The 25,528-nt window shown below is 40.8% G+C and overlaps 1 protein-coding gene across 1 annotated transcript in view; it reads left to right on the top strand.

The window, feature by feature from the left end:
* Positions 1–25,528, top strand: part of LOC146861811 (CD5 antigen-like) — a 446,048-nt gene that overhangs the window by 301,372 nt on the left and 119,148 nt on the right. The window contains exon 4 of the mRNA XM_085640972.1: positions 20,174–20,488. Within this exon, the coding sequence (XP_085497098.1) occupies positions 20,174–20,488 (315 nt within the window). The remainder of the gene's footprint in view (positions 1–20,173; positions 20,489–25,528) is intronic.

Raw genomic sequence — 25,528 nt, 5'->3', positions numbered from 1 at the left:
GGCAATTGTGTCTGATTTGGAGTTCAACAATGTGTTTTGTGCCACCCACCCTCCCAGCATACCGGACATCTATTCTTGGGTTGCTGCTTCGTGTAGCATGGGACATAGCATGGCCTTGCTTTCTCAATGGGGCATACCCATGTTAGTGGCATTAGCGTTATTTTTGACTGTGGTTCTGGCCAGTGAGGTCTTGGCGGTAGTTGCGTGCATTTGGTGTAATTGGGGTGTGGATGCCATTACCCCATGTTACCTAAGTTGTTTGTGTACTCACCAGGCTCTGGTTCTCCTTGCAGTCCATGTACTCCCACCGGCGAAAGAAGGGCCATCACCTTCTCCTCCCAGGGATGGAAATGTACTGGTCTGCGTAGCCCACCACCTCCAGTGATGTTGCTCTGGGCGTAGTCATCATTCATTTTGTGCTTTACCGCCCTCCGCAGATCGTACCACCTGGCTTGGCATTCAGTCCTGGTCCTTCTGATGGGTGCAACAGCATTCACCCTATCGACGATCCTCTGCCACAGGCGTGATTTTTCAGCTATGCTGGTCTGTCTTACCAATGTTCCAAACAGCTGTGGCTTGACTCAGATGACTTCATTGACAAGGATCTCCAGCTCCTCCCTTGTGAACTTTGGATTTTTGTCTGTGGGCATGGTGTGTGGTGAGGGTGTGGATGGTTGTGGGTGTGTGGGTCTGAATGTGACGGTGTGGGTCTGAATGTGAAGAGGGGGTATGTGTGAAGGAGGTTGTGTGAAGGTGTATATGTTAAGGTGGATGGGTACAGTTGTTGGTGTGTGCTCTCTAGCTGCAGTGAGTCTGTTGCAAAGGCTTGTGTGTGTGGGCCGTTTTTATTGGTCCATTTGTGGGTGGGCCTCAGTTTGAATTTTTGGTGGGTGTGTTATAAGGGATGGTTGTGAGTTTGCCCCTCTGTTTGCCTGTTTGGATGTGTCCAGGTCAGTCATTTCCATTTTTTGTGCAGTGTAGACATGTTTTGTGGTGTTGTGAGAGTCGAATAGACCCTCCTTGTGCTGTTTTACAGTGTCCGTGGTTCAGTACGGTACAGGGGTACGAGTCGTACAGGCACACAGCCCTATGCGTTGTGTATGTACGGTGCATACACGGACATTGCTATGTATGGTGCGTACACCGACATTGCTATGTACGGTGCTTACACCACCATTGCTATGTACGGTGGGTACACCGCCATTGTGTATGTACGGTGCGTCCACACACATTGCTATGTACGGTGCGTACACCGCCATTGCGTATGTACGGTGTGTACACAGACATTGCTTAAGTACGGTGCGTACACCCACATTGCTATGTACGGTGCGTACACCGCCATTGCTATGTACGGTGCGTACACCGCCATTGCGTATGTACGGTGCGTACACCGACATTGCTATGTACGGTGCGTACAACAACATTACGTATGCACAGTGCGTACACCGCCATTGCGTATGTACGGTGCGTACTACAACATTGGTGCGTGCAACAACATTGCGTATGTACGGTGCGTACACCGACATTGCACATGTACAAGTCATTCCCCGTGTACGGGACGTTTTCCGTACGATTCGTAAATCGGAAAGCCGGTCCGGATCATACTTGTACGGTCGGACTGTATTTTTAGGCTTCGTACGGAAGAGTGTCCGGGTCCGTCTCATACAACTTTTCCAGATACGATTCGTACGGATCGGGCCAATCCGTATGTATTTTTCCCGTACGAATCGTACTTCACGGGTCGGACGTGACTTGTACGAATCGTACGAAAAAAATTACGGATACGAGTCGTATGGTAAAAAAAAATACAGGATCTGAATCGACCCCAATGTGTAAAAAAGAAGTCATTTTGAAAAATGTCCTATGATTCTCATGCTAGTATGGGTATTACCTATTTTGGAAATGTGCAAATAACTACTGTTTTAAAACTCTATATTTTGTTCCCATTTCAGAAATACATATGTGTCTTTCATACTGATTTCTCCATGTATACATTTTTCCAGAATAATTGCAATATACCTGGTATATAATACAAAATCATTGCAAGATGCTGCTCAGTTATTGGCTCTGGGTTCGTCTGGTTCTTGGTGAACCTACAAGTCCTATATATCCTCACAACCAGAAAGGTCCAGAGGATGTAACGGTATATTGCTTTCAAACAGCTGTCATAATTAGAAAAAGTTACAGGTGAAAACGTTGACAAAAATGTCTGTTTTTTTCAACTCATTTTCAATTTTTCCTATATTTAACTGTTGGTTTCGATAAAGAAACCATGAAGGATCTACACAAATGACCCCTTGCTGACTTCAGAATGTTGTCTACTTTTCTGAACTGTATAGCTTTCCAGGATCTATTATTGCTTTCATACCCATTTCTACCATTAACTGGAAAGAGGTTGAAATCATAAAAACAGCAAAAATAGGCTATGTTCCAGAAAAATGCCAAAACTGTGTAAACAATGTTGTTTTTCTGACAAAAGTCTGCATATCCCTGAAAGCTGTGAAGATGGTGATTTCAGCACCACAATGCCTTTTTTTTATACCATTTGCAGGGAAAAAAACAGACGCTTTCATCTGGAGCCCTATTTTCCCATTTTCCCCCCAAAAACAAAATGTAGCTATATTTTGGGTAATTTCTGGGTCCCCTTCTGGGGAATCCACAAACCCTGGGTACCTTTCGAATCATCATGATGTTGGAAAAAAAGGATGCAAATTTTGCGTGGATACTTTATGAGGTCAAAAAGTTACAGGGGCCGAAGCGCAAACTACCCCAAATAGCCTAAAAAATGTTTAGCACAGGGGGGGGGGGGGGGGAAGGCCTGGCAGCAAAGGGGTTAAGCGTCATCAGACAACATGAGCTCCAGTCAACATGTTTTGTTCAATAAAGATTGAACTTCATCAGGGCAAAAAGTAGCTGTTGCTCCTTCCCGGATCAAAGTCTGGCTTTGATCCGTGAAGGAACACATCTACACACGGCACAAAAGGTTACACACCAGGCTTTTATCAAGGAGGCACTTACAGGATGCAGTACTATGCACTTTCCTTGTCACGTGCCTTCGCCAATGACAAAATTGAACTTTGATGCATCGCGGTCCCTAACGTGACTCACAACCATTAGGGAACCAGGAATTACAGATCTCCATAATTTTTCTGCTACTTTTTGCCCTGATGAAGTTCAATCTTTATTGAATGAAACGCTTTGGCTGGAGCTCATGTTGTCTGATGACGCATAAAAAGAATTTGGTCAGTCTTACTTATTGGAAAAGACATCTTGGGAGTGCGCCTCTCCACGTGTATTCAATGAGTATTTTTTTATTAATATTTTTTTTCATTAATATTTCCATTTTTTAATTGTGTTATAATTTTTTTATGTAAATGTTTTTTTCAGGCTGTGGATTTATAGGGGTAAAGAGTGGAAAGGAATTTATTTTTAACTAATGATAATTAGGTGTAAATTAATATTATTTAATTAATTGATAATTAATTATGTTAATTGTGTAATTTTTTTAGGTGCGGCTTCTGGGGCTAAGGGGTAAAGGGTGTTTTGTCATTTATTTATTAATTTATTAATAATTAGTTGATAATTAATCAATTGATAATAATTATGTTGATTGTCTTAATAATGTTTTTTAGGTGTTGGGCGTAGGGTTATAAGGTAAAAGGGTGGGAAGTACTTTATCTTTAATTTATTATTAATAAACTGTTAATAATAATAATTAATTGATAACTACTTACGTTAATTGTGTGATTAATTTTTTTAGGTGTGGGTTGTGATGTTTATAGGGGTAAAGGGTGGGAAGTAATTTATTTTTTAAAATAATTATTTATTCATTTTTAATTGCTTAATTGGTCATTTTGTTAATTGTTCGATTAAATATTTTTAAGGTTTGGGTTGTGGGGTTTATACTGGTAAAGGGTGGGGAGTAAACAATTTTTTTTTTGTCAATTACTTGTGAAATAATAATAATTACTTAATTGTAAATAAATTCATTGTGTTATGAATTGGTTTTTAAATGTAATTTTAGGTGGGGGCTAAAGGATGAGAAGTTAATTAATTTTAATGAATTTATAATTTAGATTTTCATAAATAATATTTGTTTAATTGATAAATAAATATGTTAATTGTGCGTGTAAAATATTTAAATTCAGATGTGGGTTTTGTATGGGTATGGGCTGAGAAGTAAATTAATTTTACATTTTTAATCTTACTTATATTTTGTATTTAACATATTTGTTTAAATGTATTGAAAGTTTTTAAATTATTTCGATTTTGTTTAAGATATTTTACTTGTTTTTATTGTTACACTGACTGGAGTGGGAATAGTAAATTTTCCCCCTCCGCAATCCAACACTTTCCCTTCTGTTGTACTGACTGGAGTGGGAATAGTAAATGTTACCCCTCCACTATCCAACACTTTCCCTCCTTTTCCATTGACTGGAATGGGAATAGTACATTTTACCCCTGCGCAATCCAGCACTTTCCCTACTGTTGCTTTGATTGGAGTGGGAATAGTGAATTTTACCCCTCCGCTAACCAACACTTTCCCTACCATTTCTCCAACTAGAGTAGGAGTAGTAAGTTTTACACTTCTGCAAACCAACATTTTCCCTATTGTTGCACTGACTGCAGTGGGAAATTTAAATGTTTTATTTTTAAGTATAATTTGTATTGTTGTGTTAATTGTAGTGGGTATAATAAATTATATAATTTTGCAATGTAATATTTTATGTAATTTTATATTTATTTGTAGATAGAGTAGTACATTTTATTTGTGTGTGATATAAAGATTTTTGTTACTGTTGTGTTGTATTAGGTGGGAACATTTATTTTTGTATTTATTTAGTCTAAAAATGTTTTTTCGATGTAGTGGAAAATATATATGTACTTATTGTGTCCTTTAATAATTTATTTTATATTGTTGTAATTTATATAATTATCTGTTTGATTTATTGTAATAATAAAATGTATAATTTATAATAGTTTTGATTTGTAAATAATTTGTAATTACATTGTAAACAAATTATGTTGTTTCATATTAATTTAAAACAAATTGGTTTTCTTTTTTACTACTTAGTTACTAGTATGTCATTTATGATTTATTAAAATATATTAATATTTAAAATTATTAGTTTATTCAAATATTTATTATATATCTGTGTGTGTTTATATATATATGTGTGTGTTTACATTTTAAAAAGTATGTTTATTTGGTATGTTTGTTAAAATATGCATTTAAATATATTTTATAAATTAATGTTAGCAATTAATTTATGTTTATTTTAACATTTTATATTATATATATTTAAAAAAAATCGATATTTAAAACAACTATATTTTTATAAACAATATTTATTTCCTATTTTTTTGTACTTACCTGATTTAGTATAGAAAGTCGATATTTTTTTATTTTGTATCTTTGATTCGATAAATTTGACATCAATATTTTCGTTGTCAATGTTCTGTCAGGGAAACCTTCCAGCCCCTTCACTGATCTAATTACAGGTCTTCCTCTGTGGCTGGGGAAACAGGAGGTGTGGGTAAGCCTGTGTTGTCATACAGTGTCATTCTCCCTTTTAAGATCCCTGTCCTGTCCTATGCTTCTGCAGCTGCAGTTCTCCACCCACAGGAAATCCTCTGTCTTGCTAGCAGGCCACTTCACATCTCAGTAAGAAAGCTTGGCTTAGCTTGGCAGAGGCTGGCCAATCAGGAGATGGCAGCTGGAAGGCTGGATTTTGGCCTACAGAAAAGAAAGTTTGGCAACTTCTTTTCTGTAATAGTTATTATAAATCTAAAAGTGGCAAGTTGTTGGACTTATCATAACTATAATTTTAAGATGTTGACATTTCTAGTGTACTTCTGTCAATATTTGGGCTTAAATAAAATATTCCTATGTTAGCCTATAGAGCTAGTTTTGATTGTTTTTCCATCACCAAGGCATATGACACATCTTTTATAATGTCCCTGCTCATAGTTACAAGGTACCCTACTCATGTGGCTTGACTCAGATGACTTAATTGACAAGGATCTCCAGCTCCTCCCTTGTGAACTTTGGATTCTTGTCTGTGGGCATGGTGTGTGGTGAGGGTGTGGATGGTTGTGGGTGTGTGGGTCTGAATGTGACGGTGTGGGTCTGAATGTGAAGAGGGGGTATGTGTGAAGGAGGTTGTGTGAAGGTGTATATGTTAAGGTGGATGGGTACAGTTGTTGGTGTGTGCTCTCTAGCTGCAGTGAGTCTGTTGCAAAGGCTTGTGTGTGTGGGACGTTTTTATTGGTCCATTTGTGGGTGGGCCTCAGTTTGAATTTTTGGTGGGTGTGTTATAAGGGATGGTTGTGAGTTTGCCCCTCTGTTTGCCTGTTTGGATGTGTCCAGGTCAGTCATTTCCATTTTTTGTGCAGTGTAGACATGTTTTGTGGTGTTGTGCGAGTCGAATAGACCCTCCTTGTGCTGTTTTACAGTGTCCGTGGTTCAGTACGGTACAGGGGTACGAGTCGTACAGGCACACAGCCCTATGCGTTGTGTATGTACGGTGCATACACGGACATTGCTATGTATGGTGCGTACACCGACATTGCTATGTACGGTGCTTACACCACCATTGCTATGTACGGTGCGTACACTGCCATTGTGTATGTACGGTGCGTCCACACACATTGCTATGTACGGTGCGTACACCGCCATTGCGTATATACGGTGTGTACACAGACATTGCTTAAGTACAGTGCGTACACCCACATTGCTATGTACGGTGCGTACACCGCCATTGCTATGTACGGTGCGTACACCGCCATTGCGTATGTACGGTGCGTACACCGACATTGCTATGTACGGTGCGTACTACAACATTGGTGCGTACAACAACATTACGTATGCACAGTGCGTACACCGCCATTGCGTATGTACGGTGCGTACTACAACATTGGTGCGTACAACAACATTGCGTATGTACGGTGCGTACACCGACATTGCATATGTACAAGTCATTCCCCATGTACGGGACGTTTTCCGTACGATTCGTAAATCGGAAAGCCGGTCCGGATCATACTTGTACGGTCGGACTGTATTTTTAGGCTTCGTACGGAAGAGTGTCCGGGTCCGTCTCATACAACTTTTCCAGATACGATTCGTACGGATCGGGCCAATCCGTATGTATTTTTCCCGTACGAATCGTACTTCACGGGTCGGACGTGACTTGTACGAATCGTACGAAAAAAATTACGGATACGAGTCGTATGGTAAAAAAAAATACAGGATCTGAATCGACCCCAATGTGTAAAAAAGAAGTCATTTTGAAAAATGTCCTATGATTCTCATGCTAGTATGGGTATTACCTATTTTGGAAATGTGCAAATAACTACTGTTTTAAAACTCTATATTTTGTTCCCATTTCAGAAATACATATGTGTCTTTCATACTGATTTCTCCATGTATACATTTTTCCAGAATAATTGCAAAATACCCGGTATATAATACAAAATCATTGCAAGATGCTGCTCAGTTATTGGCTCTGGGTTCGTCTGGTTCTTGGTGAACCTACAAGTCCTATATATCCTCACAACCAGAAAGGTCCAGAGGATGTAACGGTATATTGCTTTCAAACAGCTGTCATAATTAGAAAAAGTTACAGGTGAAAACGTTGACACAAATGTCTGTTTTTTTCAACTCATTTTCAATTTTTCCTATATTTAACTGTTGGTTTCGATAAAGAAACCGTGAAGGATCTACACAAATGACCCCTTGCTGACTTCAGAATGTTGTCTACTTTTCTAAAATGTATAGCTTTCCAGGATCTATTATTGCTTTAATACCCATTTCTACCATTAACTGGAAAGAGGTTGAAATCATAAAAACAGCAAAAATAGGCTATGTTCCAGAAAAATGCCAAAACTGTGTAAACAATGTTGTTTTTCTGACAAAAGTCTGCATATCCCTGAAAGCTGTGAAGATGGTGATTTCAGCACCACAATGCCTTTTTTTATACCAATTGCAGGGAAAAAAACAGACGCTTTCATCTGGAGCCCTATTTTCCCATTTTCCCCCCAAAAACAAAATTTAGCTATATTTTGGGTAATTTCTGGGTCCCCTTCTGGGGAATCCACAAACCCTGGGTACCTTTCGAATCCCCATGATGTTGGAAAAAAAGGATGCACATTTTGCGTGGATACTTTATGAGGTCAAAAAGTTACAGGGGCCGAAGCGCAAACTACCCCAAATAGCCTAAAAAATGTTTAGCACAGGGGGGGGGAAAGGCCTAGCAGCAAAGGGGTTAAGCGTCATCAGACAACATGAGCTCCAGTCAACATGTTTTGTTCAATAAAGATTGAACTTCATCAGGGCAAAAAGTAGCTGTTGCTCCTTCCCGGATCAAAGTCTGGCTTTGATCCGGGAAGGAACAACATCTACACACGGCACAAAAGGTTACACACCAGGCTTTTATCAAGGAGGCCCTTACAGGATGCAGTACTATGCACTTTCCTTGTCACGTGCCTTCGCCAATGACAAAATTGAACATTGATGCATCGCGGTCCCTAACGTGACTCACAACCATTAGGGAACCAGGAATTACAGATCTCCATAATTTTTCTGCTACTTTTTGCCCTGATGAAGTTCAATCTTTATTGAATGAAACGCTTTGGCTGGAGCTCATGTTGTCTGATGACGCTTAAAAAGAATTTGGTCAGTCTTACTTATTGGAAAAGACATCTTGAGAGTGCGCCTCTCCACGTGTATTCAATGAGTATTTTTTTATTAATATTATTTTTCATTGATATTTACATTTTTTAATTGTGTTATAATTTTTTTATGTAAATGTTTTTTGCAGGCTGTGGATTTATAGGGGTAAAGAGTGGAAAGGAATTTATTTTTAACTAATGATAATTAGGTGTAAATTAATATTATTTAATTAATTGATAATTAATTATGTTAATTGTGTAATTTTTTTAGGTGCGGCTTCTGGGGCTAAGGGGTAAAGGGTGTTTTGTCATTTATTTATTAATTTATTAATAATTAGTTGATAATTAATCAATTGATAATAATTATGTTGATTGTCTTAATAATGTTTTTTAGGTGTTGGGCGCAGGGTTATAAGGTAAAAGGGTGGGAAGTACTTTATCTTTAATTTATTATTAATAAACTGTTAATAATAATAATTAATTGATAACTACTTACGTTAATTGTGTGATAAATTTTTTTAGGTGTGGGTTGTGATGTTTATAGGGGTAAAGGGTGGGAAGTAATTTATTTTTTAAAATAATTATTTATTCATTTTTAATTGCTTAATTGGTCATTTTGTTAATTGTTCGATTAAATATTTTTAAGGTTTGGGTTGTGGGGTTTATACTGGTAAAGGGTGGGGAGTAAACTATTTTTTTTTTGTCAATTACTTGTGAAATAATAATAATTACTTAATTGTAAATAAATTCATTGTGTTATGAATTGGTTTTTAAATGTAATTTTAGGTGGGGGTTCTGGAGCTTATACTGCTAAAGGATGGAAAGTTAATTAATTTTAATGAATTTATAATTTAGATTTTCATAAATAATATTTGTTTAATTGATAAATAAATATGTTAATTGTGCGTGTAAAATATTTAAATTCAGATGTGGGTTTTGTATGGGTAGGGGCTAAGAAGTAAATTAATTTTACATTTTTAATCTTACTTATATTTTGTATTTAACATATTTGTTTAAATGTATTGAAAGTTTTTAAATTATTTTGATTTTGTTTAAGATATTTTACTTGTTTTTATTGTTACACTGACTGGAGTGGGAATAGTACATTTTCCCCCTCCACAATCCAACACTTTCCCTTCTGTTGTACTGACTGGAGTGGGAATAGTAAATTTTACCCCTCCACTATCCAACACTTTCCCTCCTTTTCCATTGACTGGAATGGGAATAGTACATTTTACCCCTGCGCAATCCAGCACTTTCCCTACTGTTGCTTTGATTGGAGTGGGAATAGTGAATTTTACCCCTCCGCTAACCAACACTTTCCCTACCATTTCTCCAACTAGAGTGGGAGTAGTAAGTTTTACACTTCTGCAAACCAACATTTTCCCTATTGTTGCACTGACTGCAGTGGGAAAATTAAATGTTTTATTTTTAAGTATAATTTGTATTGTTGTGTTAATTGTAGTGGGTATAATAAATTATATAATTTTGCAATGTAATATTTTATGTAATTTTATATTTATTTGTAGATAGAGTAGTACATTTTATTTGTGTGTGATATAAAGATTTTTGTTACTGTTGTGTTGTATTAGGTGGGAACATTTATTTTTGTATTTATTTAGTCTAAAAATGTTTTTTCGATGTAGTGGAAAATATATATGTACTTATTGTGTCCTTTAATAATTTATTTTATATTGTTGTAATTTATATAATTATCTGTTTGATTTATTGTAATAATAAAATGTATAATTTATAATAGTTTTGATTTGTAAATAATTTGTAATTACATTGTAAACAAATTATGTTGTTTCATATTAATTTAAAACACATTGGTTTTCTTTTTTACTACTTAGTTACTAGTATATCATTTATGATTTATTAAAATATATTAATATTTAAAATTATTAGTTTATTCAAATATTTATTATATATCTGTGTGTGTTTATATATATATATGTGTGTGTTTACATTTTAAAAAGTATGTTTATTTGGTATGTTTGTTAAAATATACATTTAAATATATTTTATAAATTAATGTTAGCAATTAATTTATGTTTATTTTAACATTTTAAATTATATATATTTAAAAAAAATCGATATTTAAAACAACTATATTTTTATAAAAAAATATTTATTTCCTATATTTTTGTACTTACCTGATTTAGTATAGAAAGTCGATATTTTTTTATTTTGTATCTTTGATTCGATAAATTTGACATCAATATTTTCGTTGTCAATGTTCTGTCAGGGAAACCTTCCAGCCCCTTCACTGATCTAATTTCAGGTCATCCTCTGTGGCTGGGGAAACAGGAGGTGTGGGTAAGCCTGTGTTGTCATACAGTGTCATTCTCCTTTTTAAGATCCCTGTCCTGTCCTATGCTTCTGCAGCTGCAGTTCTCCACCCACAGGAAATCCTCTGTCTTGCTAGCAGGCCACTTCACATCTCAGTAAGAAAGCTTGGCTTAGCTTGGCAGAGGCTGGCCAATCAGGAGATGGCAGCTGGAAGGCTGGATTTTGGCCTACAGAAAAGAAAGTTTGGCAACTTCTTTTCTGTAATAGTTATTATAAATCTAAAAGTGGCAAGTTGTTGGACTTATCATAACTATAATTTTAAGATGTTGACATTTCTAGTGTACTTCTGTCAATATTTGGGCTTAAATAAAATATTCCTATGTTAGCCTATAGAGCTAGTTTTGATTGTTTTTCCATCACCAAGGCATAAGACACATCTTTTATAATGTCCCTGCTCATAGTTACAAGGTACCCTACTCATGAGGCACCTGGGGGAGCACTTAGGGGTGGCTTATATGTAAAAATAAGGTGGTTGTAGACTTTGTAAGTAACTTTAAATCCAAAGTCGAATTTGCATATAAACTTAATGTAAATGCAGCCTGTCTTTAAAATGACAGTAGGAAAGACAGTAGTGCACAAGCAAGTGCATTAACTCTACTGTGCCTCTAAACAGACTTACCTTATTATATACTAGGGACTTACAGCTAGGCTGTCAGTACCAATTGTAATTAAACTAATTACCATATGCCTAATAATCAGAGCACTGGCCCGTAGTCTGGTAAGAGGAGCCCATGGCACAGTGTTAGAATCCGGATTCTCTGGTCGGCACAGGTAGGTACTTGTGTCAAGCAGGTAACCTTTCCTCTAGTCAGGGTAAGGGGATACATTCTAACAATAACCCCTGCTCACCCTCTAGGTAGCTTGGTGCGAACAGACAAGGCGTTATCTCAGGCGTAATGGTTAGGCATTTGTGACCACATACAATAATTCAATGCCCCCCCCTCAAATGGACTCCACACAGGGTTTATCAAAATTATACTTCTTTATATAGACTCAGACTTATCACAAGACCCAATAACGTTTTCACGGGCCCACAATACTATTTGGTAAAAAGAGTTCTTAGTTCAGCGTAGGTTTACAAGTTCTGTGCGCTTCGTTCCTGGCCGTACGTTAGTACGTGGTAGAGCTGCTGGGAATGGGTCTTACACGCACTGCAGGCACTCCAAGCAGGAGCGTACACCCTGCGGTGCGATCTGGCACAGTACCTTTATCTTTGTGGAAGTTGACACGAAGGCTGCGTGGGCATCCAGCGCGATGTACGAGGCGGTGTCATCCTGGCGTTGCGTACTACGGTACGGTTAGACCTTGGGTGTGCAGGCTCAGGGGACGGTGCGTACGGCTCTTTCCAGCTGTTGCAGCGTTCGCACCGGACCGTGCGAGGGTAACCTTGAATTTCGAACTGCAGGATGTGAACACTCATACGCTCCGAACCAGGGATACGTACACGACCGCCACACGCGCCGCAACCTTCCCAAAAGCAGGGGAGAGGGGCGCACGCTGGCAGTACAATTCGCAGGGGGAATACAAGCGATTGCGTGTCACAGTCCTTCCGTTACTGTGTGAGCTACGGCTCGTAGGGGCCAGATAGTCGCGTTGCTCAGGCCAGATGATACCTTCCTTTGCGGTGCGAGCTACGGCTCGTAGAGGGGCCTCAGTCACTTTGCTCGGGCCGGACAGCGGGTGCAAGCTTCAAGGGGGGGATACGCTTCGATCGGGAAGTGCACACAGTAGTTCTCTTCAAGATGACAGGGAAAACGGTCAGTTTTCCTGCGCTATCTCACGGCGGTGAAGTCCACTGGTCCTGGGACTTCGTTCAGGGGGCAAGCTCACTCACAAGCCCTTGGAGATCTTTTAGCACAAGTCAAATACAAGTTTTTTTGGTCTTTTCTTCCTCTTCTTCAGCAGCAAGGCAACCACTGCAGGCCATTCCCCCAGGTCAGGGACAGTACTCCTCCATGCAGCTTTCCCGGTTCCTCCTCGTCAGACAGAGGTTTCTTCTTGGCAGGACAGGATCTAGTTTCTTAGGAGCAGGGCTCCTACATTTATACCACACATCCTTTGTTCTCCCAGGCCAGGGAGGCCCTTGCCTAGTTCAGTCCAGTTCTGGAGCACTTTGTTGATGCGATGCAGGCTTCTTCTTTCAGGGTGCAGGGCAGAGCCATCAGATGCTCCACAGGGGTGGAGCCAGCATTGTGGTGGCAGAGCACAGCCCTATGCAGAGTTCAGGTGTACTCCTCCCACCCATCTATATGTCAATCTTTCTATTCACCACCAGGCTACCTAGCCCTGCCCATCTGGGTTTCCCCAGCCCTGTCACTCACACAAGCCAGACAGCAGACACACATCATGCAGAGGCAGGCTGAAATGGTTAGGCAAGCAAATGCCAACTTTCTAAAAGTGGCATTTGCAAACGCAGAAGATTAAAATAAACCTTACTAAAAGATGTACCTTATTATTCTGAGTTCAGGCATACTAAACTCGAGTTTCTACCATGTTCTCTGGGCATGTTAGGATCATAGGATGTAACAATCTTAACAGCCCATTCTGGCCTATGAGAACAGGGTAGCCTTACAATAGTGAAAAACAAAAATGGCTGTAATTCACTATTAGGACATGCCACACACATCAGGGCTTGTCCTACCTTATGCTACAACGCACCCTGCCCTTAGGCCTGCCATAGGGGTGACTCACATGAGTAAAGGGAAGGTTTAGGGACTGGCAAGTGCGTGCACTTGCCCAGTCAGCATGTCAGTACCAGACTGCATGCAGGTACTGCAATGGCAGACCTAGACATATTTTACCAGGCCGCGTCTGTGGGTGGCACAACCAGTGCTGCAAGCCCACCAGCGGTATTTGTATTTACACGCCCTGGCACTCCTGGTGCACTTTACTGGGGTTTGATAGTAAACCAAATAAGCCAATCATGGAATCCAACCAACATATACATTTTACATAGGGAGCACTTGCACTGTGGCACTGGTTGGCAGTGGCACAGTGCTCTGAGCGGCCAACACCATAAAAACACACGAGGCACAGCGACAAAAAGTGGAAGGGAGACTCACGCCAAGGTGCCAGGTCTAACACACAGTCAGAGTTAGTCACCACCAGTATCATGCATAAAATGGGGGTGATTAGGGCAAAAAGAGGACTGTTGCATCCCTCCTCCTCCTACACCGCTTCTTCCCTTTCTATCCAGTTTGATTACATCTCCTCCTACACCCCTTTTTAACTTTCCATCCAGTTTGTATACATCTTCTCTTCCCATACCCCTTCTTAACTTTCCTACAGTGTGATTACACCTTCTTCTCCTGCACCCTTTCTTCCCTTTCTGTCCAGTGTGATTACTCCTTATCCTCCTTCACCTGTTCTTTACCTTCTATCCAGTGTGATTACACCTCCTCCTATAACCCTTCTTAACTTTCCATTCAGTTTGTACACATCTTCTCTTCCCATACCAATTCTTAACTTTCCTTCCAGTGTGATTACACCTTCTCTTCCTACACCCCTTCTTCCCTTTTCATCCAGTGTGATTACACCTCCTCCTACACCCCTTCTTAACTTTCCATCCAGTTTGTATACATTTTCTCTTACCATACCCCTTCTTAACCTTCCTTCCAGTGTGAGTACACCTTCTTCTCCTGCACCCCTTCTTCCCTTTCTGTCCAGTGTGATTACAACGTCTCCTCCCTCACCTGTTCTTTACCTTCCTCCCAGTGTGATTACACCTCCTCTTACACCTCTTCTTACCTATTCTTCCAGTATGATTACACCTTCTTCTCCTGCACCCCTTCTTCCCTTTCTGTCCAGCATTATTACACCTTCTTCTCCCACACCCCTTCTTAACTTTCCATCCGGTATAATTACACCTTGTCCTCCTTCACCTGTTCTTAACTTTCCTTCCAGTGTGTTAACAGATCCTCCTGCTCCCTTCTTCCCTTTCCAACCAGTGGGATTACACTTTCTCCTACAGCATGTATTCCCTCTCCATCCAGTGTGATTACATCTCTGTCTACAGATCTTCTTACCTTTTCATCCAGTGTGATTTCACCTCCTTCTGTACTGTATGTTCTCCTTTTATCCAGTGCAATTTCATTTCATTCTACAGAGCCTCTTACTTTTTCATCCAGTGTGATTACACCTCCTTCTGCACAGCTTAGTTCCTTTCCATCCAGGGTGATTACACGTCCTCTTGCATTGTTTCTTCCCTTTCTAATTAGTGCGATTACACCTCCTTCGGCACCCCTTCTTTCCCTTCCGTCCAGTGTATTTACACCTCACCCTACAGCACTTCTTACCCTTACATCCAGTGTGAATATACCTCCTCCTACGGCAGGTCTTTCCTTTCTGCCCAATGTGATTACACCTCCCTCTGTAGCACCTCGTCAATTTCCATTTAGTGTAATTACATCTCACACTACAGAGCTTCTTACCTCCAAGTGGTATGCCGCAATCCTACTATGATTGTGTGATGCTGCACTCTTACTATCATTGTGGGATCCCGCAGTCTCACTACCCTTGTGGAATGCCGTACTCTCAATATCATTGTGGGATTCCCACTATCATCGTGGAATGCCGCACTCTTACTATCATTATGGGATGTCGCACTCCCACATTGTGGTATGCAGCACTCTTGCTATCATTGTGGGATGCCGCACTCTCACATTGTGGGATACTGCACTCTTGCTATCATTGTGGAATGTCAAACTCTCAAATTGTAGGATGTCACATTCTTACTATCTTTATGGAATGCTTCACTCTCACATTGTGGGAGAATGCACTTAATATCATTATGGGATGCCGTACTCTCGCTCCCATTGCAGGATGCTGCACTCTTACTATCCTTGTGGGATGCCACACTGTTACTATTATTGTGGTATGCCACATTCTCACATTGTGGAATGCCACACTCTTACTATCATTGTGAGATGCTGCACTCCTAATATCATTGTGGGATGTCACACTCTTACTATCATTGTGGGATGCTGCACTCTCACATTGTGGAATGCTGCACTCTTTACATAATTTTGGGATGCCGCACTCTCACACTGTGGGATGCCACATCCTTACTATCATTGTGGAATGCCCCACTCTTACTATCATTGTGGGATTCCACACTGATACTATCATTGTTGGATGCCGCATTCTCACATTGTGTGATGCGCCACTCTTGCTATCATTGTCAGATGCTGCACTCTTAATATCGTTGTGGGATGCCACACTCTTTCTATCACAGAAACTAACATTGTGGGATGCTGCACCCTGATGTGGAGGATACTGCACTCTTACTATAATTGTGGGATGCCACACTCTTACTATCATTGTGGGATGCCACATGCTCATATTGTGGGATGTCAAACTCTTACTATCATTGTGGGATGCCGCACACTTAATATCATTGTGGGATGCCACACTCTAACTTTCATTGTAGATGCCTCATTGATATTATCATTGTGGGATGCTGCACTCTCACATTGTGGGATGCTGCACTCTTACTATCATTATGGAATGTCGTACTCTCACATTGTGATATGCTGCACTCTTAATATCATTGTGGGATGCTGCACTCTTACTATCATTGTGAGGTGTTGCACTCTCTCATAGTGGAACACCGCACTCTTGCTATCATTGTGGAATGCCACACTCTCACATTGTACGATGCTGCATTGTTACTATCATTATGGGATGCCTTACTCTCTCTACCATTGTGGTGTGCCGCATTCTCACATTGTGGGATGCCACACTCTTACTATCATTGTGAGATGCCACTCTATTAATATAATTGTGGGATGTCGCACTCTTACTATCAATGTGGGATTCCTCACTCTTACTATCATTGTGGGATGTTGCACACTCACATTGTGGGATGCCGCACTCTTAATATCTTTACAGGATGCTGCACTAATTATGGGATGCCGCTATTTCACACTATGGGATGCCACACTCGTACTATCATTGTGTTATGCCACACTCTTACTATAATATCTTAATATCTTTGTTGGATGCTGCACTCTCACATTGTGGGATGCCACACTCATACCATCATTATGGGATGCCTTACTCTCACTATCATTGTGGGATGCTGCACTCTTACCATCATTGTGGTGTGCTGCATTCTCACATTGTGGGATGCCACACTCTTACCATCATTGTGAGATGCCACTCTATTAATATCATTGTGAGATGTCGCACTCTTACTAGGATTTTGGGATTCCTCACTCTTACTATCTTTGTAAGATGTTGCACACTCACATTGTGGGATGCCTCACTCTTAATATCTGTGTAGGATGCCACAATCTCACATTGTGGAAATCCACACTCTTACTGTAATTATGGGATACCACACTCTCACACTGTGGTATGCCACACTCATACTATCATTGTGGGATGACACACTCTTACTATCATTGTGGGATGCCGCACTGATATTATTATTGTGAGATGCCACACTCTCACATTATGGGTTATTGCACTCTTACTATCATTGTCAGATGCCGCACTCTCACATTGTTGGATGACAAACTCTTACTATCATTGTGGCTGCCGCATTCTCACTATGATTTTAGCTACCACACTCTCACTATAATTTCAGATGCTGCATGATCACAATCATTGTGGGGTGCCACACTCTTACATTGTGGAAGGCTGCACTCTGCTATCATTCTGGGATGCTGCACTATTGCATTGTGGGATGCCACACTCTTACCATTATTGTGGGATGCTGCACTCTCACATTGTGGTAAGCTACACTCTTACTATCATGTGGGATGCAGCACTCTTACTAACATTGTGGGATTCCACATTATTACTTTGTGGGATGCTGCAGCCTTATTATTATTGTGGGATGCTGCACTTTTACTATCATTGTAGGATACCGCACTCTCACATTGTGGGGCACCGTACTCTGGCTATCATTGTGGAATGGCACACTTTCACATTGTAGGATGCCGCATTCTTACTATCATTCTAGGATGCCGAACTCACACGTTGTGGGATGCTGGACTCTTAATATCATTATGGGGTACCGTACTCTCACTCTCATTGTGGGATGCTTCACTCTTAGTATCATTGTGGAATATTGCACTCTTACTATCATTGTGGTATGCCACATTCCCACATTGTAGGATGCCACACTCTTACTATCATTGTGAGATGCTTCACTATTAATACCATTGTGGGATGTCGAAGTCTTACTATCATTGTGGGATGCCGTACTCTTACTATCATTGTGGGATATTGCACTCTCACATTGTGGGATGCCGCGCTTTTAATATCTTTGCAGGATGCTGCACTCTCACATTGTGTAAAGCCGCACTAATTATGGGATGCCATTATTTCACACTGTGGGATGCCACACTCGTACTATCATTGTGTTATGCCACACTCTTACTATCATTGCGGGATGCCATACTGATACTATCATTGTGGGATGCAGCACTCTCACATTGTTGGATGCTGCACTCTTACTATCATTGTCAAATGCCGTACTCTCACATTGTGGGATAATGCACTCTTACTATCATTGCGGGATGCTGCAATCTTAATATCATTGTAGAATGCCACACTCGTTCTATCACTGTTGGATGCCACACTCACTATCATTATGGACGTCGCATTCAGACTATCATTTCAGATGACACACTCTCACTTACATTTTTGATGCTGTACTATCACTATTACTGTGGGATGCCGAACCCTTACATTGTGGGATGCCACACTCGTGCTATCATTCTGGGATGCTGCACTCTCACATTGTGGGAAGCCACACTCTTACTATCATTGTGAGATGCCGCACTGTCACATTGTGGGATGACACTCTCTTACTATCATTGTGTTATGCTGCACTTCTAAAGCCATTGTAGAATGCTTGACTCTTTCTATTGTTAGTGAATGCCACCCTCTCGCTATCATTGTGGATGCTGCACTCTCACTATAATTTCAGATGCCGCACTCTCACTATCATTGTGGGAAGCTGCACTCTCACATTGTGGGATGCCGCACTTTTAATATCTTTGCAGGATGCTGCACTCTCACATTGTGGAAAGCCGCACTAATTATGGGATGCCACTATTTCACACTGTGGGATGCCACACTCGTACTATCATTGTGTTATGCCACACTCTTACTATCATTGCGGGATGCCATACTGATACTATCATTGTGGGATGCAGCACTCTCACATTGTTGGATGCTGCACTCTTACTATCATTGTCAAATGCCGTACTCTCACATTGTGGGATAATGCACTCTTACTATCATTGCGGGATGCTGCAATCTTAATATCATTGTAGAATGCCACACTCTTTCTATCACTGTTGGATGCCACACTCACTATCATTATGGACGTCGCATTCAGACTATCATTTCAGATGACACACTCTCACTTACGTTTTTGATGCTGTACTATCACTATTACTGTGGGATGCCGAACCCTTACATTGTGGGATGCCACACTCGTGCTATCATTCTGGGATGCTGCACTCTCACATTGTGGGAAGCCACACTCTTACTATCATTGTGAGATGCCGCACTGTCACATTGTGGGATGACACTCTCTTACTATCATTGTGTTATGCTACACTTCTAAAGCCATTGTAGAATGCTTGACTCTTTCTATTGTTAGTGAATGCCACCCTCTCTCTATCATTGTGGATGCTGCACTCTCACTATCATTTCAGATGCCACACTCTCACTATCATTGTTGGAAGCTGCACTCTTACTATCATTGTGGAAGCTGCACTCTCAGTATCATTGTGAGATGCCACACTGTTATTATCATTGTGGGATACTGCATTCTTACTATCATTGTGGGCTGCCACACTCTCACTATCATTGTGGGAATCCGCTCTCTTACTATTTAGCTACAAATTAACTGAGCTTGAATAGAATGCAAATATTATGACCTTTTACCTGTTGTTCCTGCTCTAATTATTGCCCATCTGTTTACAATGAGCCACAAAGGGAAAGGACTTATGTTTCTTTTGTTTGACATTTTTATTGATATATTCCCATTGTACATGTAGTGTTTGATTGATGCTTTGTAATGATTTTTTTTAATCTTGCAAATTAAGGTACCTTGAACCTTTCAGACAAGCGTAAAATTACCTGATGTTGCCGCTGTTGCTTGATGTGTCATCTTCACATGTGTTTCCAGGTCCTGATGAGGTCCGGTTGGTTAATGGCACATCTGTCTGTTCTGGGAGAGTGAAGGTCAAACACAATGGAGTTTGGGGGACCGTATGTGACGATTCCTGGGATCTGAATGATGCTTCAGTTGTCTGCAGACAGCTCGGATGTATTTCAGTGATAGAATATGCGCACAATCCAACATTTGGAAGAAGTTCTCTGCCTGTGGGGATGAGCAATGTTCAATGCACAGGAGATGAGGCTGATCTATGGAAGTGCCCACAACAAGACTCGAAACACAATACCTGTCCTACAGGAAGGGACGCTGGGGTGACCTGCACAGGTAAGGAATGGATTGGAATCCAAGTGAAATAAAGTTACCTTTCCTCAAAAATGGAGTGAATGGACAGTGCAAGCACATATCTCGGGCAAGATGCAAAGTGAAAGATTACAACAAACAATATAGTCTGACTGTAATAACTACAGATATAGGTTCTAGCATCGCTTTCCTCTGAGAAACTCACAGATTCTCTCCCAACACATAGGCAGCAGTCACCCTGAGACAGGCACTCTGGCACTGACTCTCAATTCTGCACCAAATTAACAGAGCACTCACTTGCTAGCATCTACACACACATCTGGCACCATTGAAGAGCATTCTGCAGATTGCTGCTAGATTCTCTGAAGTACTGAGGGATCACTCCCAGATCTGTCTAGAATGATTATTCCTCCACTTCTGAAAGTAACTAACGAGTCACCTCTTTAGGGAACTTCTTGATTTGCAGAATGGATATGTCTTACAGTCTCAGCACTGGAGTTTATCCCTGGAGTGACCCATTTACCGTCCCCCATAGTAAACTGAACTTCCTCCCTTCATGTATAGTGCTCAGCAGCTCAGCAGCTGTGTAGCTAGGTTTGCTCTCTATTGTTCCCCTACACACGAACATCGAGTCTGATACATGTCATGATTAACAATTATATTTATGTACACCAGAACAGTGTGTTTACAGTGCTGTAATACTACAATCATTAGCACAGAAAACAACACCTAGTCATGCATATGGTACACCAAACACAATACACCAAACCAACACAGTAAACCAAACACATTCACATAGTATTAGCCTGTGGTCAGCACTGATTCCTATTAAGTGGTCCTCAATTATGACAGTAATGTTTTCCCACACCTCTCTGACTCAGGCAGTAGACACCTGAATGAAAATGATACCTAAATGGTCTTTCAATATATCTGTTTCCAATGATGTTTGTTGGAAAAGGCCCCAGAGCATACATTATATGGTAAATAGTATGGTATATGTGTGTGTGTATAGGGAGATGCTAACATCATGACTCACTGGAGTGAAAATGTGGGATTCCCTCCATTCACAGTGGGAGGGGAGAAAGGAGATTTGTTCCTGTGTGATGTTAGGACGATCTCTCACAATGCCTTTCCACTGCAAGATTAGGGATCTCGTTGTCTGAATGGATGGAACTGGGTAAGGCTTCATTTCCGAAGTTCCTGCAGAAATTATACATGATGGAGCAATCAGATAATGGATTTTCTCATTCCATTAAGGCAGATGCCATGCTGTCAACCTTAATTGGGAGGACATCATTGAATCCTGTGGATGGAGTTCCAACTGAGACCACAGGGTAGAAAGTAGTTTCAGCTTTGGGAAAGGTTTGTTCCACCAAACGTTTTCCTTTAAAGATGGCACCAACACTTTTAGGTGGTGCAGTCCAGGGTTAGAGACTTTGGTAAGTTATCCGAAGCCATTCATAAAGGTACGGACTGTGCAGAGTTATTGATGGCAATGGAACAACAATCACAATTTCACTCAATATAATCAAGACTAGAGCAATGTCAGCTGAGTCTGTGGATTCAGTGTGAAGGAATTTATGAAAGTGAAAGTGGAAATTAGAAGAATCAGAAAACTGCTTTCTTAAAGATTCCATTTGATGGCAAAATGCTATTCAGATCTGAGCTTGATAGCTTGATGACTAAGGTATTTAAAAATCACATATCACTATCAAATGAGAGAGAGAGGACTAGGTAGCTAGTCCGTATCCCCAGGGTTTATATATGAGATCAAAAAGGACTAGCCTATTTGTGAATTTACATAGACTCAAGACTGTAAGGCAGGGTACAAACCATTTTGTTTGTTCATGAAGCCCTCACCCACCAACCTAGTTGGTGGCATGCTTCATCATTGGGCCCACCCAGTGACACCGAGTGTGTCCCGGGTGTGCTTCGACGCCTGGATACAGCTGAGCAGGTATGTATCTGAGTGTGCAGTGTAGTGACGTGAAGGTGACGATATAAAAGCTATGCTGGGATCCCAGTACCCAAGGGTAAATTATATTTTAATAACTGGGTCACTGCTAACATTAAAAAGTCTGTTGGATGTTATAGGGATGTTAATTAGGGTTTCCTACATCCAGGTGTGGTCTACATGTTTCAGCCAGGCCTTTATGATTAAAACTGGCTTTCCTCAGGACCAAAGTGTGTAGGTGCAAATTACTTAGATTTAAGTGATTGTGTAATTTTGAGAAATGTGTAGCACTCGCTAAGGTGCTTTACATGTGAGAGGGAGATTCCCTCTTAGAGCATTAGTTGGCTTGCTGCCAAACATGCCCCATGGAGTAGTCCGGGAGAGGAAACTTGCAGTTGAGGGTTTCTGTTAGTGACAGTCAGTCACTATTTGCTAAATTATAATGGCCCGAAGAGTGGGGTGGATTGGGATGCCCTGTCCTGGGGATTGTATAGTTGTCAGTTTTCATAATGTTTTGTGGGCTGGCCTTATTCTGAAATTGTTTTGGCCTATTCCAACTACCCCTAACAGTATTTTAGTGCTCTCACCAGGATGTTTTATACACCTATTTACCAGGGAAAGACTGGCAGAAGGCTCCATGTCAGGGAGATAGGTGGTTGTTGGTTCCTAACAATGCCCCGAATCATGGGTCTAATTGTGTTCTAAGTAATCCCTATAAACTGTTGAGTGGACATAATGACCAAGACTGACTGGAGCTGGGAACCAATAGAAATGAACCCACTGGAATGACAATTTCTCACAGGGGGCTTCAGGTATCAAGTTGGAATATTGCAGTGTGCAAAGAAAATTTTGGGGACCCTGATTGGTCCAGGTTGTGTGATGTTTATGATATTATTCGTCTTCAGGGGATGTGGGATACATCAGGGGCATTGTATTTAGATGGTTATGCTACTCATGTTATAAATGCTGTCCTATCCCCTGGTCGGAGAGCTAGGGAAGGTCTTGCTACATTTATCTAATTGAATCTGAAATGTAAAATGGAAGTGGTTACTACACATTCTCCCCATCTTCTTGATGCCCTTCTCACTTTTGAGAACACCTTTAGGATTTTATGTGTTAATGTCTATAACTCTATTCATGGCAAAGAGTCCTATAAAGAGGTGTCGGTGCTGGGAGGGTTTTTAAAAGACTTTTATACTCCTTGTCCTCCTCAGTAAACAGCTTTGATGACACTGGGAGATTTTATTTTTCATCCCTGCAGGGATTGGTATTAAGTGCCCCATTTGGTCAGGATGCTGCTAAAGTTGACCAAGTTCACCCTAAACATAATGTACAGGGAGACTTGATGAGTGACCTGGTCCAAGATCATAACTTGGTTAACCTTTTGAGCATAAATGTATTGAACTCCAGAGTCCCAACTTATAAAGTACGGGGTCTTTCATTGATGATATCTACGTATCAGCAGGTTTGCGTGTTTCATTGATTAGTTTTCTAGAGTATTATAACACCTTTAGTAATTATAATACCCTCTCTGCCAGCTTTGACTAGGACAAGAAGCAGATGGATACTATTTTTTCCGTTTAAAGTTCCAGCCATCCTGAGAGTTCAAGGTCGGAGACCGAAATGGGAGAAGATTATTCCAGGGGATTTCAATGCTGAGCTAGCTACCTCTGTCAATATAATGTACAGATTTTCTTGGATGAAGAGGTCATCCAAATTTATATATATATATATATATATTACCTACTGGCGGTCGCCAGTAGGTAGTTATAGTTAGGACCCTGTTTCCATAGGAAAACCGCAACATTCTATTTTGAATAACTTTGGCGCCGGTCGACGAATCCTCGCGAAATTTTCAAAACTAATGGGGCGCTACGCTCTGCTTCTACCCTGAAAGTCTCGGGGGGATTCGTCAAGCGGGGGCTGAGATAAAAGGGGGGTCCCAAAACGCGTTTTTCCCATGCATTTTTCCATAGGACCTTTAGACAGAGCTACAGCCCGAACGGCTGAACAGAGTTCCTTGAAATTTGGCAGAGAGGTAGTCTACAGGTCAAGGAAGTGCCTTTTGTAGGTTTGGTGTAAATCTGTTCAGTAGATTCTGAGAAAATAGCCTTTAAATCAATTTATATATCTGAGCCAGCTTACGGTGCGCTTACGGTGCGCTTACCGTACGCGTACGGCGACGTGCGCGAGCGCGATTCTGATTGGCTGTTAGATCTTAGTAAACATTCGAATCGGTCGAAACCAGGAAGTGGCGGCCGCCATTTTCTCTGTCGCATTCTGAGAGGGGGTTAGAAAACTAAGGACAAAAACATGTAAAGGGGCTGTTTAGACAGCTCCTATGCACCTAGCCATGTTGAGGGAGTCCTCAAAGATCCCCCAAGGTAAAAAACGGAATTATAAATTTTTCGATAATTTCGCCGATTACCGCTTACCGTACGCGTACGGTAAAAATTAATAAAAAAAAAAAAAATCCATACTCTCCCCACCCCATGTGCAAATGGTGCCTGAAGGGCACCATTTGTGCATGGTATATTACATGTGTTAAAAAATAAAATATTACCTTTCACAACGAAGCGCATCATATGTCCTCCATGTGCGCACGGTGCACGAAGCGCATCGTGCGTACATGGCCCATCTAGCGTAACGTGGGCATGGGGTGCATGTAGCGCACCGCGTGCCCACTGTGCGTGCACGGCACTAACTGCGTAAAGTGGGCGCGCGGTGCGCAAAGCGCACCGCGTGCTCACTGTGCGCGCACGGTGCGCGAAGCGCACCATGCACGCATGGAACGAACTGCGTTAAGTGGGCACGCACGCCACGAATGGCGTAAAGTAACTTAGCATTTAAAAAACCGTACAAATTCACTGAAAAAACCATAGGTTTCACACACGTTATAGTTAGGAATTAGCATTTAAAAAACCTTGCAAATTCAGTGAAAAAACCATAGGTTTCACACATGTTATAGTTAGCTGGAAATTTTACTGATAAAAAACCAATGAAATTCCCCCGTTATAGTTAGTGCAGGCAACTATAACTCACGCGACCGCAATCTTCTGCTGATGCTAATACTGTATTTAGACACTTATGTGCCCATGTCTTCTTCCATT

The sequence above is a fragment of the Triturus cristatus genome, chromosome 2_2 (genome assembly GCF_964204655.1).
Source record: "Triturus cristatus chromosome 2_2, aTriCri1.1, whole genome shotgun sequence".
NCBI classification, from domain to species: domain Eukaryota; kingdom Metazoa; phylum Chordata; class Amphibia; order Caudata; family Salamandridae; genus Triturus; species Triturus cristatus.
Note: the sequence above shows the minus strand (reverse complement) of the source record. Positions and strands in the feature narration are given on the sequence as shown.